The sequence below is a fragment of the Sceloporus occidentalis genome, unplaced genomic scaffold (assembly GCF_023333645.1).
Source record: "Sceloporus occidentalis isolate IW3139 unplaced genomic scaffold, rSceOcc1.0.p SCAF_4, whole genome shotgun sequence".
Classification (NCBI taxonomy): domain Eukaryota; kingdom Metazoa; phylum Chordata; class Lepidosauria; order Squamata; family Phrynosomatidae; genus Sceloporus; species Sceloporus occidentalis.
This window is the reverse complement of record NW_028316984.1, coordinates 82,612,480-82,627,691: the sequence shown is the minus strand read 5'-3', so window position 1 is coordinate 82,627,691 and position 15,212 is coordinate 82,612,480. Positions and strand designations below refer to the sequence as shown.

General features: G+C 43.2%; 1 protein-coding gene across 3 annotated transcripts in view; it reads left to right on the top strand.

The window, feature by feature from the left end:
• GRK2 (G protein-coupled receptor kinase 2) overlaps positions 1-15,212 on the top strand; it is a 42,474-nt gene that overhangs the window by 13,408 nt on the left and 13,854 nt on the right. For 2 of the 3 annotated variants that reach the window (XM_089520588.1, XM_089520589.1), the window contains 10 exons: positions 2,443-2,516; positions 3,830-3,931; positions 6,292-6,366; positions 6,753-6,814; positions 7,838-7,889; positions 8,562-8,653; positions 10,951-11,050; positions 11,967-12,045; positions 12,230-12,360; positions 13,852-13,946. In XM_089520588.1, coding sequence (XP_089376714.1) covers positions 2,443-2,516; positions 3,830-3,931; positions 6,292-6,366; positions 6,753-6,814; positions 7,838-7,889; positions 8,562-8,653; positions 10,951-11,050; positions 11,967-12,045; positions 12,230-12,360; positions 13,852-13,946 — 862 coding nt within the window. Of the gene's footprint in view, positions 1-2,442; positions 2,517-3,255; positions 3,350-3,829; positions 3,932-6,291; positions 6,367-6,752; positions 6,815-7,837; positions 7,890-8,561; positions 8,654-10,950; positions 11,051-11,966; positions 12,046-12,229; positions 12,361-13,851; positions 13,947-15,212 lie in introns of those variants that run through there. The other variant, XM_089520590.1, reaches the window with a different exon arrangement.

The following is a 15,212-nucleotide window of genomic DNA, read 5'->3' as shown; positions in this document are numbered from 1 at the left end:
AGCCCTGGTTAGGAATAGCTGAAAGGAGGTTGTGGCAAACAGAACTAGCTAGATAAAAGTTGAGGAAAATGCAGGTTAGCGAGGCTTGAGTGGCAAACTGGCAAAGGACTTGTTGGGCGACACTGGTCTGTTGTCCATACTGTGCCAGGCGTCTGCTTGCAAGACTGTTTCCCTTTTCCGTTGCTACTCCCCGCCCCAACAGGAAACACTCTTGCTTCCTCCCACACCCACTTGTGGTTTCTGCATGACATGGCCCGTTTTTAAACCCCCAGCCCAAGCATGCTCCTTATTCCCCGTTGTTTTCCCAACTGTCCTTTGGCTTTGCTTCTCTCCCCTCTCACCTGGGCATGGGGCATGCATAACATGGGGGAAGGGTTTCGAAGCAAGAACCGTTTAGCTACAAACAGAGGTGGATGCTGAGGACCACATCCCTCAGCCTGGGAGGGAGGAGAGGTGGAAGTTCATCTATGTATGACTGAGAAGTTAGCAGCTGTTCCCCCAAATGTGGGGTTCACTTTTCTTCAACTGTCCCTTTTCATTTAATAACTTGCTGTTGGTAGTTTGAATGTCTGTATTGTCTATGTTTTAAGATTACGGACAGGCTGCTTCATTCATTGTAATTTTTTAAGGAGATGTACATATAGACAGACTGTGAAGGTATGGTCAGTCACTTGTTAAGACTAACAAATAGGCTTCAGTCACTTATTGTACATGAATATGCTTAGGTTACAGTAACTTTCTAGCATGTGTGAGTTGTGAAGACAAGCTTTGACAGAGGGAACAGCAAACCCAAGCAATCTACTACTGGCTTTGCTCCTGTGCATTTAATTCAGCTTTGTAAAATTAAGCACATGAAGCCTTTCCTGACAAGAGCAAATGGTGAGGAAAAGTCTCTCCTGTTTTTAAAGTTTAGTGGGCATATAAGAAATCCCAGGTTTTTCTAAATTAGCCTATAAAGTTATTGTACATTCTGAGAAAAACAAGAAGAATATTAAAATGTGTATTTATGACTCTAAAAATAAATTAGGTGTCTTCAGTTGCTAGTTTTGCATGAAGGCTCATTATCCCTATTGGTGGTTTAACAGGCAGAAGTTAAGAGATGAAACTTTCTTCAGTGTGGTGATGTGTTAAGGTTAAAAAAATCTCTTCCGATAAATTGATTTTTCCCTCTTACATTGCTGCTAAAGGCACAGTGTCTTTACCCATTAAAAATGTAATAATGGCCACCAGCTCAGATACCTTTTTTTTTAAAAAAGATAAGACAGTTTGTTGGAAGAGACATCCATCACCAGCTGTAAGCTGAAACCTCCATATTTGGAGGCAGTGTGTCTTTGAATACCAGATCCTGCATAGACAAACACATGTGGCCGGGCATCGCCACAATCCTGTATTATGGGGTTGCCAGGTTACAACTCTGAAATGTTGCATATATCTTTTTATAAAGTGTTGTGGAAATGAGCGACTGTAGCTTCTGCCTTTTGCCTCCTATGGTCTGTTTACCTGCAGATGAAAAAAAAAGTGGCTTCGCCATGTCAGCAGCATTGTGTCCTGTTTCCTTAGTGTGTGTGTGTGTGCGCGCGCGCGCGCGTGCACACCCACACACATACACAAACACACACACATACATTTATACACACAGAACATCCAGGTTTTGACTTGGAGTGCTTCCAGATGAGGCTTTTATTGCCTTTCCTCTTTCACACAATTTTACAAGGGATTGAGAGGATGTGATCTTCCATTTCTAATCCTCCAGTTTTTTCCTTGCACTTCTGTCTTTTTGCGTTTTGCAAACATAAACAAAATGTTGAGGAGGAAAATATAAGATAAATATGGTGGCCCTAAGGTGACCCTATCACTGGACGACCCTATCTAGACAGGATATGTTCAGAGAAAGTTTGCCTTTGCCTTTCTCTGAAGCAATGAGAGTCTGACTTGCCCAGGGTCATCTAATGGGCTTACACTGCCAAGCGAGGATTTAAACCTTGGTTTCCTGAGTCCTATTCCAGTGCTCAAACCACTACAAGATTGGGGTTTGGTCCCCTGACACTTTCCAAGAGTTGCCCTTGGGCTGAAAGAAGTCCCTACCCATGTTTTAGAACAAAGTTAGGAAAAGTGCAGCTCCACATGCCACCCCTGAATCAATCTAGGACATTTCCTGAGCTCCCAGAAGCCCCTCCCATTTTAAAAAAGTTATTCTTTTTACCTTAAAATGGACCCAAATATGGCAGTTTTACTTCTCCCATTCCCAACTTCTAAAAGCCTAAAAGCTGGGTAAAAAAGAAACTGGAAAGAAAATAATATCCGGTTTTATTTTTGTTTGATTGTGAAACCAGGACAAGTTGCCTACCCCACATCTAGAGACTGGAGCAACTAACTTACTTTGAGGAAGGAAGTAGAGGAACGTCTGTCTCCAGCTGTTGAAAACTGTTGTGTATTTCCTAGGGTTCCTGCTGTTCCGAGACTTCTGCTTGAATCAGGTGGAAGAAGCCAAACCACTGGTGGAATTCTATGAAGAGGTGAGGCTCTGATTGTCAGACAAGAATATTCTTATTCCTCCAGTGTATTTAAACCAGGATTTCTTTCTTGGGCCTGGCACACAAAGGGTTCAGCTACCTCCTTTGGGATGGGGAGAGACCCTTCACCCAAACTAGTTTCAAGATAATAAGAAGTCCTTTTCAGAAGTGAAACATGTCTATTCCAGAAGGAGGGAAATGGGGAATGGACATGTGGTGCATCCAGTGCTGTCCATTGGTAAGTGGAGCATATGTTAATGGAATGGATCCTCCTGCTCCACTTTCATCACCTTCAACTCCTCAGGTCTCTTCCAGCAGGTTGGAAGTGTAGAGAGAAGAAAGGAAATCCCGTTGCTTTCACATGACAGGGGATGGAGCCTATGGTTTTAAATCTTCTGCACAGTGCAGAATGTTGCTTAGAAGATTTAATTGGTTAGATCCCAACCTATATGTTCTCAGTGAACCTTTTAAATATCTAGCATATTCTGAGGTGTGAAGCAACAGTGGTTTCTCACACCCATCGTCTGTCCATTTGACTGCATAAGTGGAGTCTTGTTCACTGCAGTGAAGCTGAATGAAAGGCCCAAGGGGAAATAAGTGAGAGACAATTTCTTATGTTTAGCTGAGAAAGTAGAGGTACATGAAGAATCTCTGATTTGTGACCTAGATAGTAGGTTTGTCAAAATCTCCCAAAATGACCAAAATATTTAATTTATTTCAGGGATAGGAATTTTGTGCTCCTTCAGATGTTGAACTGTAGCTCCTGGAATTCCTCCCCACCCCTGGAGATGCTGGCCGGGGCTGGTAGAAGATATCTGGAGGACTATAAAGTTCATGTATGTGATTTATAGGGCCAAAAGCCAGACAAGAGTCCTGTGTTATATATTCATATATATATTTATAATATAAAGTGTTACGTATATAGGGCTTCATCTGTTTTAATTTTTAAAAAGAAATTAAAAATAGATGTAAAACAAACAAGGAAGAGAAGAAGTGAATTGGTTTACTGTGAACTGTCATTGTGCTATCAAATTCCTTCACTCACTATCTAAATCAAGTTCCTGTCACATTACTTCTGTGCCATTTTTGTTGAAGCCACTACCTGTATCTGTACCCTTCTAACTATAGGGGAAAATACTGTATGCTAAGAAAATATATTTTGAAGCCTTTTCTGCAAGCGCAAGTTTCAGGTTCTTTGGATGCTGAAGACATCAGTGCTACATCTTTTGTCTATAGGGAATCTGTTGTGGGAAGGATCACATTACTAGAACTCTGTTGCCTTTTGCCTTTGAAGTGACTTTGTCCATTCTCTCCAGATTAAAAAGTATGAGAAGCTGGATTCCGATGAGGACCGAGCTATTAAGAGCCGCCAAATCTTTGACACATATATCATGAAGGAGCTGTTGTCCTGCTCTCACGTGAGTGTTCTGCATGCTATCTGTCATGTAGGAGAGTCTGACAAGTCTCTTGGCAACTGATGTAAAAACCATGTTTTAAGCACCTTGAATGGGATTCTTGAAAACATAATTCTATACAGACTGATTGGGAGGAGCTAGCCATAGAATCATAGAGTTGGATGTGAACCCAAAGGCCATCTAATCCACCCTCCTGCTGAAGGAGGGTCATACAATCTCTGTTTAAAGACCTCCAATGAAGGAGAATATACCGCCCTCCAAGACAGTCATTGTTCAGCAGATCTTATTTGTAGTAAGTTCTTCTTAATGTTTATATGAAATCCCCTTTCTTGCAGTTTAAATTCCTTATTCTGTGTCCTGCTCTCTGGAGCACTAGAGGGAAAGCTTCGGCATGGTATCCCTTCAGGTTGTTTCAGTCATCCCTTCAAGTTAAACCTAACTGACTCCATTAGCTATTCCTTATAGAGCTTGGTTTACAAACCTGTTACCATCTTGGTTGCCCTCCTCTGGACATATTTCCTGCTTTTCTCAAATTGTGGTGCCCAGGAGTTGACACAGTATTCCAGCTGAGGTCTAACCAAAACATAATTTAGTTGTACTCTAACTTCTCTCAGGGCTAGTCTACATGATTAAAATACTCCTAATCCCAGACAAATAGAATGAGATGATTTGCAGGAGTTCGGGCTTTTTGCCGGAGGGGAGGACCCTTAAACTCTGCAGAAAAAGTCTTAGCAGTTTTTATCAGATGATCCGCGGCAATCTGCAGAAATGTCTATTATTGCACATATGGCTGCCTGTCTGTTCAAATGGATTCAGAAGTGGGGGGGGGTTTGAATAGCTGCAAATATATGAACATTTGCACAGGAAAGTGAAGACAATCATCGATGTGAATGTGCGAAAATCTCCAGCAGTTTGCATAACACACTTAGGTGTAGATTAGCTCTAAGTCTGGATACTATATTCCTGTTGATACAACTTAGATCTGCATTGGCTTTTTTGGCCACCAGCATGAAGTACCACCGCAGGCCTGAGAGGGAATTCACCAGGCAGGTCCAGCTCCATAAAGGCTAGCCTGGAAGAAGAGACTTTGCCCTCCATAACTGCCATCCGCCGGCCTGAGAGGGAGTTCACCAGGCAGGTCCAGCTCCATCAGGACTAGCCTGAAGGAAGGAGACTCCACCCTCCATAACTGCCATCCGGCAGCCTGAGAGGGAGCTCACCAGGCAGGTCCAGCTTCATCAGGACTAGCCTGAAGGAAGGAGACTTCGCCCTCCATAATTGCCATCCGCCGGCCTGAGAGGGAGTTCACCAGGCAGTTCCAGCTCCAACAGGGTTAGCCTGGAAGAAGGAAGAGCCCTCCCTCCAATCCATCTGCCTTGGTACAGATCTCAGAGGGAGGGAAGAACCACTGGACCTCATCCCCTTTCCCACCACCATTCCCTTCTCCTTTTGTTTCGTGTCTTTTAGATTGTAAGCCTGAGGACGGAACTGTCTGATTAAAAATAATAATTGTAAGCCGCTCTGAGAGGCATTAGGGCTGAAGGGCGGGGTATAAATACCTAAATAAATAAATAAATACTTTTGAGTGAGTACCCACTGAAATGCACACAGGACTCCCTGAGAACAGCCCATCCCAGGCTCTCTTTCCCTATTTTTCATCTACCATTGAAGATAGTGTCTCTTTCTTGTGTTTAGGGCTGGCCTTACTCTTGGTGAAGTGTTAGGCAGAGCTTGGAGAAATTACTTTTTAGTCTAAAACTTCCACAGTCTCCTCCTGTACAACCAATGGCCATACTGGCTGAGTGGATTTTTGGAATTGTAGCCCAAAAAGATAACGTCCCCAAGCTCTGGTCATAGGCAGCCACCTAGGATAGCAAATCATGAAGTGTAGTGGCTTTGCTGTAGTGGCAACAGTAGATTGACTGTTGTTCCCCATTTCTTTAGAATAAATTTGATTCTTGCTGTTACCTGCCTCAATCCTCAAAAGGGAGAGGCGAGATACAAATAAATATTTTATCATTTATTATTATTATTATTATTATTATTATTAAATGGGGTAGCTTGTAGACCTCCAGGTCTTACACTGCATCTCTCATCACCACTCCATTGCCATGCTGGCTAGGGCTAGTGGGTGGTGCAGTTCAAAAACATCTGCATGGACACATAGGTTGTGCACCCACACTTCTATATCAGAACAACTTGCTTTAAGAGATGCAGAGCAACCAGAAGTCCAATTCTCTTTTCCTCTTCCCCTCCTTGTTGACATGTTTGCTCGCTGCCCGAAGCTGTATCTTAAATAGGATGGAAAACTTGGACAGTTGGTGTACATCCAGGTTCATCTCTTTTTCTATGTCATCTCACAGCCCTTCTCCAAAACAGCCACGGAGTATGTGCAGAGCCGCCTCAGTAAAAAGCAAGTGCCACCTGATTTGTTCCAGGTAAGTCCTTCTCCGCAGACTAGAGTGGTCTCATCCAGTCTAGATCTCGTTTGCCCCATGATTGGGATCACCAGCATTTTTACAACTAGCTTCTAGGTATAAAGCAGAAATCTATGAGGACATGAACTGTGGTCACTGCAGGTAATACTTACCAGTGTGTAAGAGTGACCTACAATATAGTTGAAAAACCTCATTTTTCACACTATCAGAACTAGAGAAACTGGACCCCAGTCAAGTGTGTGTTTGCTACAGCACTTGCTGTTGATGTTCTCATGCATCTGCATGGCAAAGGATTTTGACATGGAGCCATGTTGATGAGAAACAGGGCAGGTGGGTGGACAGGTTAATGGATGGCTCTTATCATTGTCCACCTACTCTTTCACCAGCCATACATTGAAGAGATCTGCCAGTGTCTGAATGGGACTGTCTTCCAGAAGTTCATTGAAAGGTGAGTGCTGAGAAGTGTGGCCTTATTTGTAAATGTGACTTGAAGCAAAATGTGGTGGGTTCAGGATTCCAGCAAGCTTAGCTATGCCTCTTTTTAAAATACATCATTTCATTTCCCCCTTTAATCTCTTCTTCACTGTTTGTTCCTCTCCCCTCAACACACACAGCAGGTTTCATTCCCCCCTCCCTTTTTTGTATTTTGATGAATTTTCAGAGTTACTCAATTCCTACTGATCCTTGGCAAAGTGAATTTATTATCAGCTTAGAGAGTGTAGTGTATGGGTTGGTGGCTTGCTTTCTTGCAGAATACATGGCTGAGGTATCTGATATGATGGGATAGAAATGTCTAGATAACACTAGTGAGTTATTTCTGGGGAATGGTATAAGGAACCATACGGAGAGGCAAGCAAACATCATCTCCCTGTTTGTTGTGGGGAAGGGCACATTTCTTTGAAGGTGATAAAGTAAGATAGCACTGTTTTAAAATTTACAGATTTACTTGAGAGTAAGGCCCACTGAATACAGTGGCCCACAGACTCCCTCTCCTTTTTCTGAGTGACTGTCCTTTGGGTCTACCTGTAAGGCAGCAATGCTGTATACACCTGTGTAGAAATAAGTGATGTGAAACATAATGGGACTGGCTTCTGTGTAAACTTCCATAAATAAATACCAACCTCACAGGACTGTTTTTAATGAAGAGGCATATATGCCTCCTTGAAATCACTGGAGGAAAGGGGATATCCAAGTGGCATTTTTAAAAAAATACATTTTACTTCACCTATACCCACTACATTATATTTCTTCCATGCCCACATCTAGAATACTGGGATGAAAGAGTCTCTGTAAATGGGAACTTTCAGACTTGAGAAGGCTTAACAGAATGGTATGATGAAGTTGCTTTTGAAAAGAGTGCTATACTCATTGGAGATTGAAGGTGGGGGTGTGGTGTGTACCTGCACACACATGTATGACAGAGGGTACATCTGTGTTCTTTCTCATTCTTCCTCACTCTGTTCTGTTTTAGTGACAAATTCACACGCTTCTGCCAGTGGAAGAATGTGGAGCTGAATATCCATGTGAGTGCCTCAGGTTGGGAGGGCATTCTTGAGGCTTGTGGTGATAAGGAAAGAGCTGTCAGAGATACTAAGCATAAACCCGCCTGTGTCTGCTTCATCATGCAGAGAGTGCAAGGTTTGCAGAGAATTGGTAGAGAGAAAATTAACCCCAACCTCAGAAAGCTCTGACAGTTTTAGCTGTGGTCATCATTTGATAAGTGAGCTTGAGAATTTCAGTGAGGAGAGCTTGAACAGTGAAGCCAGCCAAGCATCCAATATCCTAGTGGGCAACATGCGGCCTTCCAGGTTTTCTCAGACTACAACTCCCACTGACCATGCTGACTGATATCTAACAACATCTAGAGGACCACAGCTTCACAACCCTTGTCCTAAGACAAATCTGTTTTGCCTTCACACAGTGCAAGATACTCCTGAGTTATGATTTAAAAGCAGGGTGTGAGAGGAGGTCCAAACAACTGTGATTTGAGGTGAAGAACGTACAACCAAAAGTCTATTCAGATCTAGGAATACTAGGCCCTGCTCCCTGCAAGCTTGAGATCATCAACTGTCCTCTGTGTTCCTACTACTATGTTAGAGGACAAAATAGTGCCCACAGCATGTTAACATTTTTGTTTTTCTCTTTCTCCCCCCCCCCCTCGTTTTCTAAAAATTGCCCTGACCTGTGGAACCCAGCTGACCATGAATGACTTCAGCGTCCACCGAATCATTGGACGTGGAGGCTTTGGCGAGGTCTACGGCTGCCGGAAAGCAGACACGGGCAAAATGTAAAGTTCAAGATTGCTTGATCAAATTGTGTGAGAATCCTGCGGGAAGAGGCTTAGCAGGGAAGCACGTTCAGTACCTGAAATCTTTTCCTCATGGCACATTAGCCAGCATTTTCCAATAGGGGGTGACATCTCTGTACATGTAGTTATTTCTCCTTTGCTAGTAGTGGCTGTTTGTATTTAGACCCGATTATAATATACTCTGTATACTCTTATGCCACATACAGTCGGTCCTTCTTATACACAGATTTTTTTATATATACGGATTCAAGCATCCACGGTTTGAAAATATTCAAAAAAAGGATAAATTTCAAATATCAAACCTTGATTTTCCATTTTTTATAAGGGACACCATTTTGCTATGTCATTATATTTAATGGGACTTGAGCATCCATGAATGTTGTTATCCACAGGAGATCTTGCAACCAAACCCCAGCGTATAATAGGGGTCCACTGTATAACTCTATATAGACATTTTTCTGCCTAGCTGCAGTGAAAGTAGAAGTGGTGGTGTGCCTACAAGTCATTTCCTACTTATGGCAACACTGAGTCAAACCGATCATGGGGTTTTCTTGGCAAGATTTGTTCAGTGGGATTTTGCCTTTGCCTTCCTCTGAGCCTGAGAGTGTGCGACATGCCCAAGGCCATCCACTGGGTTTCAGTGACCAAGCAGGGATTTGAACTCTAGTCTTCAGAATCCTAGTCCAACACTCAGATTACTACATCACACTGGCTCTTGAAAGTAGAGAAGATTGGCTATATCTAAATAGTTCAACTCTCAGTCAATTGGTCCTGAAAACCAGTGCAACCAAACACCCCCTCCCTCACTGTCATCACTCTGAACCCAGCTGCAAGCATGCTTCTCAGAGTCATTTTAGCAGTTTGACTTTTCTGGGAATGTGCAGGCAGTGCTAGTGCAGTCCTCCAAGAAGTGTATGAAGTGTTGGGGAAAACAATGACTGCCTGTGTAGTGGTATTGTCTCAGTATATTCATTCATTCACTAAAATTTAAAGGCAGCTGGGAGCTAAGTGAAACAACAGACAATCAAGCATAGTAAAACAAGAAAATACAAATAGTAACAGGCAGCAGTCTATAAAATGAAGCTGGAGCTCTTTAAACAAGAGGCAAAATGAAACAGATGTACTTTAAAAAGCAGTTCAAATGCCATTAAAATCTTGAGAGGACAGGACAAATGTCACCTGGTACCTAAAATGAAATTAACCAGTTAAAAAACACATTTAAAAGGAGCCCCAGTGGCACAGTGCTTAAATGCCTATACTGCTGCCACAACATTGTATGTTTGATGTTAGGGGAGGGTTCCAAGGTCCACTCAGCCTTCCATCCTTTTCTAGGTCGGTAAAATGACTTCCCAGCTTGTTGGGGGCAATTGGCTTACACGTTGTAAAGCACTTAGGGGGTGCTAGTTCATTGATAAACAGTATAGAAATGTACTTGCTATTGCTATATTACATAATTAGGATGTCGCCACCAAAGAGGCACTCTCTCAAGTAGTCACCAGAAAGCCCTCCCTCAAAGATCTTAATTTTCAGGCAGATATGTGTGGGAAAAGGCAATCCTTCACCCACTGTGGGCCCAGGATTTCATTTTCTTTTCAGTAACCACATAATTCTTGTCCAGTCACCACAAACTAAAAAGGGCTGGAAACAGCGAAGAGAGTGCTGTAGGAAAAGAGAATACTTGTATGTGGAGAAGCGTAATTGCACCTCAGTGATATCTTGACTAATCTACACAATGGTTATATCATGGCATGTCGGCCATGGACTTTACCCTGCAGTTCTTCTGCTACGGGGTGGGTTAATAATGTGGTCCAGACCTTCTCCAAATTAATTCATCCAAGCTGCTGTTCTGCTAAGACAAATACAATGAAGAGTGAAACTCAGACCTTTCACATCCTGATAACTAGCTGGCAGGAAAATTTACCAGTAAGGATAAATCTGATTTAATCCAGTCATTAGCAGGATAGACAGTTTACAGATGCTAGGGAGGTAAATGAGGAGCTCAGAAAACCACAGAAGCCACCATAGAGATTTTTAACTTGAAAAATGTAAGGGTTTGGAAAAATCTGCTGTGGTCATAGCAGGGGGTTCAAGATTCTGTTCAGGCAGATAGAGGTGTGCTGTGTTATTCTGAAGCTGCACAGTGGAAATAGATGAACTGGATATTCAACTTCTGTGTGAAGTGGTGCCAGCAAAGATGATTTGTAACATGGTGACATCACTAGTGAGACATAGGAGGAATATAACAGCAGGCTGTTGACTCTTCTTTTTCTCAACAGGTATGCCATGAAGTGTCTGGATAAGAAGCGAATTAAAATGAAGCAGGGGGAGACACTGGCTCTAAATGAGCGCATCATGCTGTCGCTTGTCAGCACTGGGGTGAGTTTGGCTGTCCTAAGAAGCTAGAGTTGGGGAAAATTAAAAAAAACCTAGAAAGGTAGCAAAATACACAAGCAATACAGATGCATTTTACTGGCAGCCAAACTTTGACTAATGCCAGTAGAGACACGGAAGGTGTTTTGGGGAATATGTCAACCCATTCAGAGAGAGGACAGTGTGTGCACTGAGAAGGAAGAGGTGGCACTGAGCATGTGGCTGGGTGTGTGATGCCTGCAGTAAACTAGCAGCAGGGCTGGGATGTGTGTAGGCAGCACAGTGAATATTATGCGCAAGAAAGGGGGGAGAGGCAGTACTGTGAGAGTGAAGGCAGGAGCAGGGCATCAGAAGTACATGGAGTACACAGAGGAGGGGAGAGCAGGAAGGTGGCTTGATGTGTAATCTGCACAAAAGGAGGTGGAAACCCACTGTGGGTGTTCATGACGTGTGTGTGTGTCTGTCTGTCTTACAGAGAGGGAGAGAGAGAAGCAGGAAGATTGTGTGATGGTTGTGTAGGAGTTGGTGCAAAGCAGGCTGCAGAAATGACAGAATGGGAGTGAGGGGTTAAGGGACGAGACAGCAAGTGAAAGAGGCAGCATTCATGTGTGAGGGAAGAGGCTGAGTGATGTTGCACAACCCTATCTCTCATGCTTGCCAAATATGCGTGTGTAGGAGAATGTGGTACATAGCCAGTATGTGCTAGGGTGTATTGGAGACTGAAGAAGGGAAGTCTAGGATAAGCAGCAAGGATATGAATAGGCAGTGTAGAATAGGCAGCAGGCAAAGTGGGATATGGGTGTGAGCAGAGATGGCACATAACATGTAACAGGAAAAGCATTCACATGTTTGCACATGCCTACTTTGTGATTCATTCCCCCCTTTTTTTCTGTTGTGACATTGTTCCTCATGTCTCTACCAGGATTGCCCCTTCATCGTGTGCATGTCCTATGCCTTCCAAACACCTGACAAGCTCAGCTTCATCCTGGACCTTATGAATGGTGAGAGCCAGAACCCTACCTGTAGGTGCTCCCTTCTCCTCCTCCTCCTCCTGTTCTTCCTCCTCTTCCTCCTTCATGTCCTTCTCTAAGCAATATCCTAGCTTCCATTGTTGCCTCTCTACTCTTTACCTCTGATTATGCCCAAGTTGTTTGCATCACATGGTCTCTTTTCTGCTTCTTTCAGGAGGTGACCTCCATTATCACCTCTCTCAGCATGGGGTTTTCTCTGAGACTGAAATGCGTTTCTACGCAGCAGAAATCATCCTGGGGCTGGAGCACATGCACAACCGCTTTGTGGTGTACCGTGACCTCAAGGTGAGCATGGGCATCTCCTCCATCCTAACCAGACCTAACCCAGGCCATTGCTTCAAGGCTCACTGCAGCCAACCCCACGCTGTCACTGTAATCTTTTCCTGGAAAGGAAGTCTCCTAGTGTTTCAGCATAGGGAGCCTTCAACATCACACCCCACCCACAGAGAAAAGATAGTTTTACAGTTAATTCAAACATCATGGTGAGAGTGTCTTATACAGAGCTGTGCCATCTCCCTTCTCTTTAGAAGCCTATATTATGTGGCATGCCATGACTTGTTTGGGTGGCAGTATTATCCTTTGAAGGATATAAGAATCAAAGTTCTACCATCTGCTTCTTCAGAAAATGGAGGCTTGAAGCTACAGGTGCATATGGTTTTGCCAAGGGTTGCAGAACATTTTCCTCATATTCCCCAATGAAGTGCACTATTACACAAAATGTTACTGTGGCTTATTAAGCTGTTTGACACCCACTCTTTGAATCATAGTTGTCGCTTGTTATAAAGTGGAATGGAATCAGGCTGTTTTGCTTGATTTGTATAACCCTATTCAGGTGTTCTCTTTCTTCACTTGAGCAGGGACGTAGCCAAGGGGGGGTTCTTGGGGTCCGGACCCCCCTTCCGTTAGAAAAATGAATGGTGCGTGCTGCTGCGCCGCCGCACTCAAGCCCCATTATAATGGTGGCACTTTGTCTGGACCCCCCCCCCCCCTTCCTAAAATCCTGACTACGTCCCTGACTTGAGTAAAATTGTGTGCAAGTTGAGAAGGGATGCTAGTAAGCCATGCCCCTACCAGCATGTCAGGCCCTCCCTCTTTCTCAGTCTTTCACTGTGAGAACCAACCTCTGAGGTGTGGAGCCTCCTCTACTTAGGGAGGCTACTCACAGTTTTAAATTACTTCAGGAGCTGCTCAGAGATAGAGGCTCCCTGCTTTAGACATTTTCCATTCAACTTTTGGAGTCTTAGGCCTGTTACAGACAGCCAAAATAAAGCTGCTTCGAGTCACAGTGGAGGTATGGTGTTTCAATGATGCATGCGTCCTAAGAGTCCAGAAGCCACACCAAAGCCATGCTCCAGTCCTTAGTGCTGGAGTGTGGCTTTGGTGCGACTTCTGGACTCTTAGGACGCATGCATCATTGAAACACCATACCTCCACTGTGACTCGAAGCAGCTTTATTTTGGCTGTCTGTAACAGGCCTTAGTAATGATAGCAAAATGAAGTGCCAGTGATAATCCCTCTGGCATAGTTCTTTGCTTGATTCTGCCAATGTGAAAAAAGACAACACCTGAATGGGGGCTGTATCACAATCTCAAAAGCATGTTTTAAAGCATGAGCTGAATTCTTCAGATTTTCCTTGTTTGATTGCCCCAGGTTGCAAAGGCCCAAGAAACAATTTAATGGAGGAAGGGTTGAGTAGGCAGTGCTTACATGTTCTCCTCCCAATCGCAGTACCACTTTCACTATAATTTTTGTTTCTTGCCTCTCTTGTCCCTGCAGCCTGCCAATATTTTGCTGGATGAATTTGGCCATGTCCGCATCTCAGATCTGGGTCTTGCCTGTGACTTCTCCAAGAAGAAGCCCCATGCCAGTGTGTGAGTATTATTGTTGCTGTTGTTATTTTATTCATTTATAATGCCTTTCTCCAAATAATGGGTCTCCAGGTGGCTAATAACATATTTAAAAACAATACAGATTAAAAACTATATAAAAGCTTTAATAAAATTAAATATATAAAGTTATTAAAACAGTTAAGCCATTTATAAAGTTAAAACATAAACATTAAAATATTAAAATTCATTAAAAAGCTATGTAAAAACCTTTAAAACATCACCACACAGCATTGAAAGTTTGTTTCAGACAATTTTTAAAAGCCTGATGGCATAAAACTGTGTTACTTTGCTAACAGGAGAGCAAGAATGGGACCATCTGGCCTTCTTATTAAGGGGATTCTAAAGCTTAGTAACAGCCATTGAGATGGAGAGCCAGCATGCTGTAGTAGTTTGAGTGTTGGAATATGATTCTGGAGACCAGGGTTCAAATCTACTGAGCCACGAAACCCACTGTCAGCCTCAGAGGATGGCAATGGCAAACCCACTCTTGAAGAAATTTGCCAAGGAAGCCCCTCGATACCTTATATATCCACCTTAGGATTGCCATAAGTTGGAAACAACTTGAAGGTATGCAACAACAACAACACAGAGAAGGCCCTCTCCTTGTTCCCACCAAATGAACCTGGGGTCGAGAGAAAGCCCTCTCCAGATTTTAGAGCTCTAATTGTCTCCTATTTGGAAAATAACTGGTCCCTCAACCACTACCTCTGCTTTTTCCTTCCCATGACTAATCCCCTGCCAGGAGTATTGGGACAGATAGTACATGAACATTTTTTCTTCACCCCCCCCCCCCCCCACTTCTCCGGAATCATCAGTTTTCCTAGAGTATTTAGGTTTTTGTTCCAGTATGTGCTGGAGACAGATACTGCTCTATCACACTTGCTTCAGGCCTGGAATTCATGTGCTGGAATTTAACGTCTGTTCCATGGTCTCCATGCCTAGAGGTCCAGAAACATAATATATACCCTACAAAGATGGAATATGCTTCATCCTGTGGCTTTTCCATGTGTAGATTTCTGTGCAAAGGGCCCTGTTTGGGATATTGGGTTGGATAAGGCAAGGTGATTCTATTCCTCTATCTTTGACAAATATATTTATTCCCAAGATAGAGTAACCATCTGTTTTGTTCAGGGGGCCCTGTTGAGAACTAATGGTATTTCAAGGGATGTGTGCCCCTTAAATGGATGTTGAAGCAGCTTCCATTTAGGCTTTCATGGGTGAAAAGTTATGCTGTTTGTAATTAGAGTT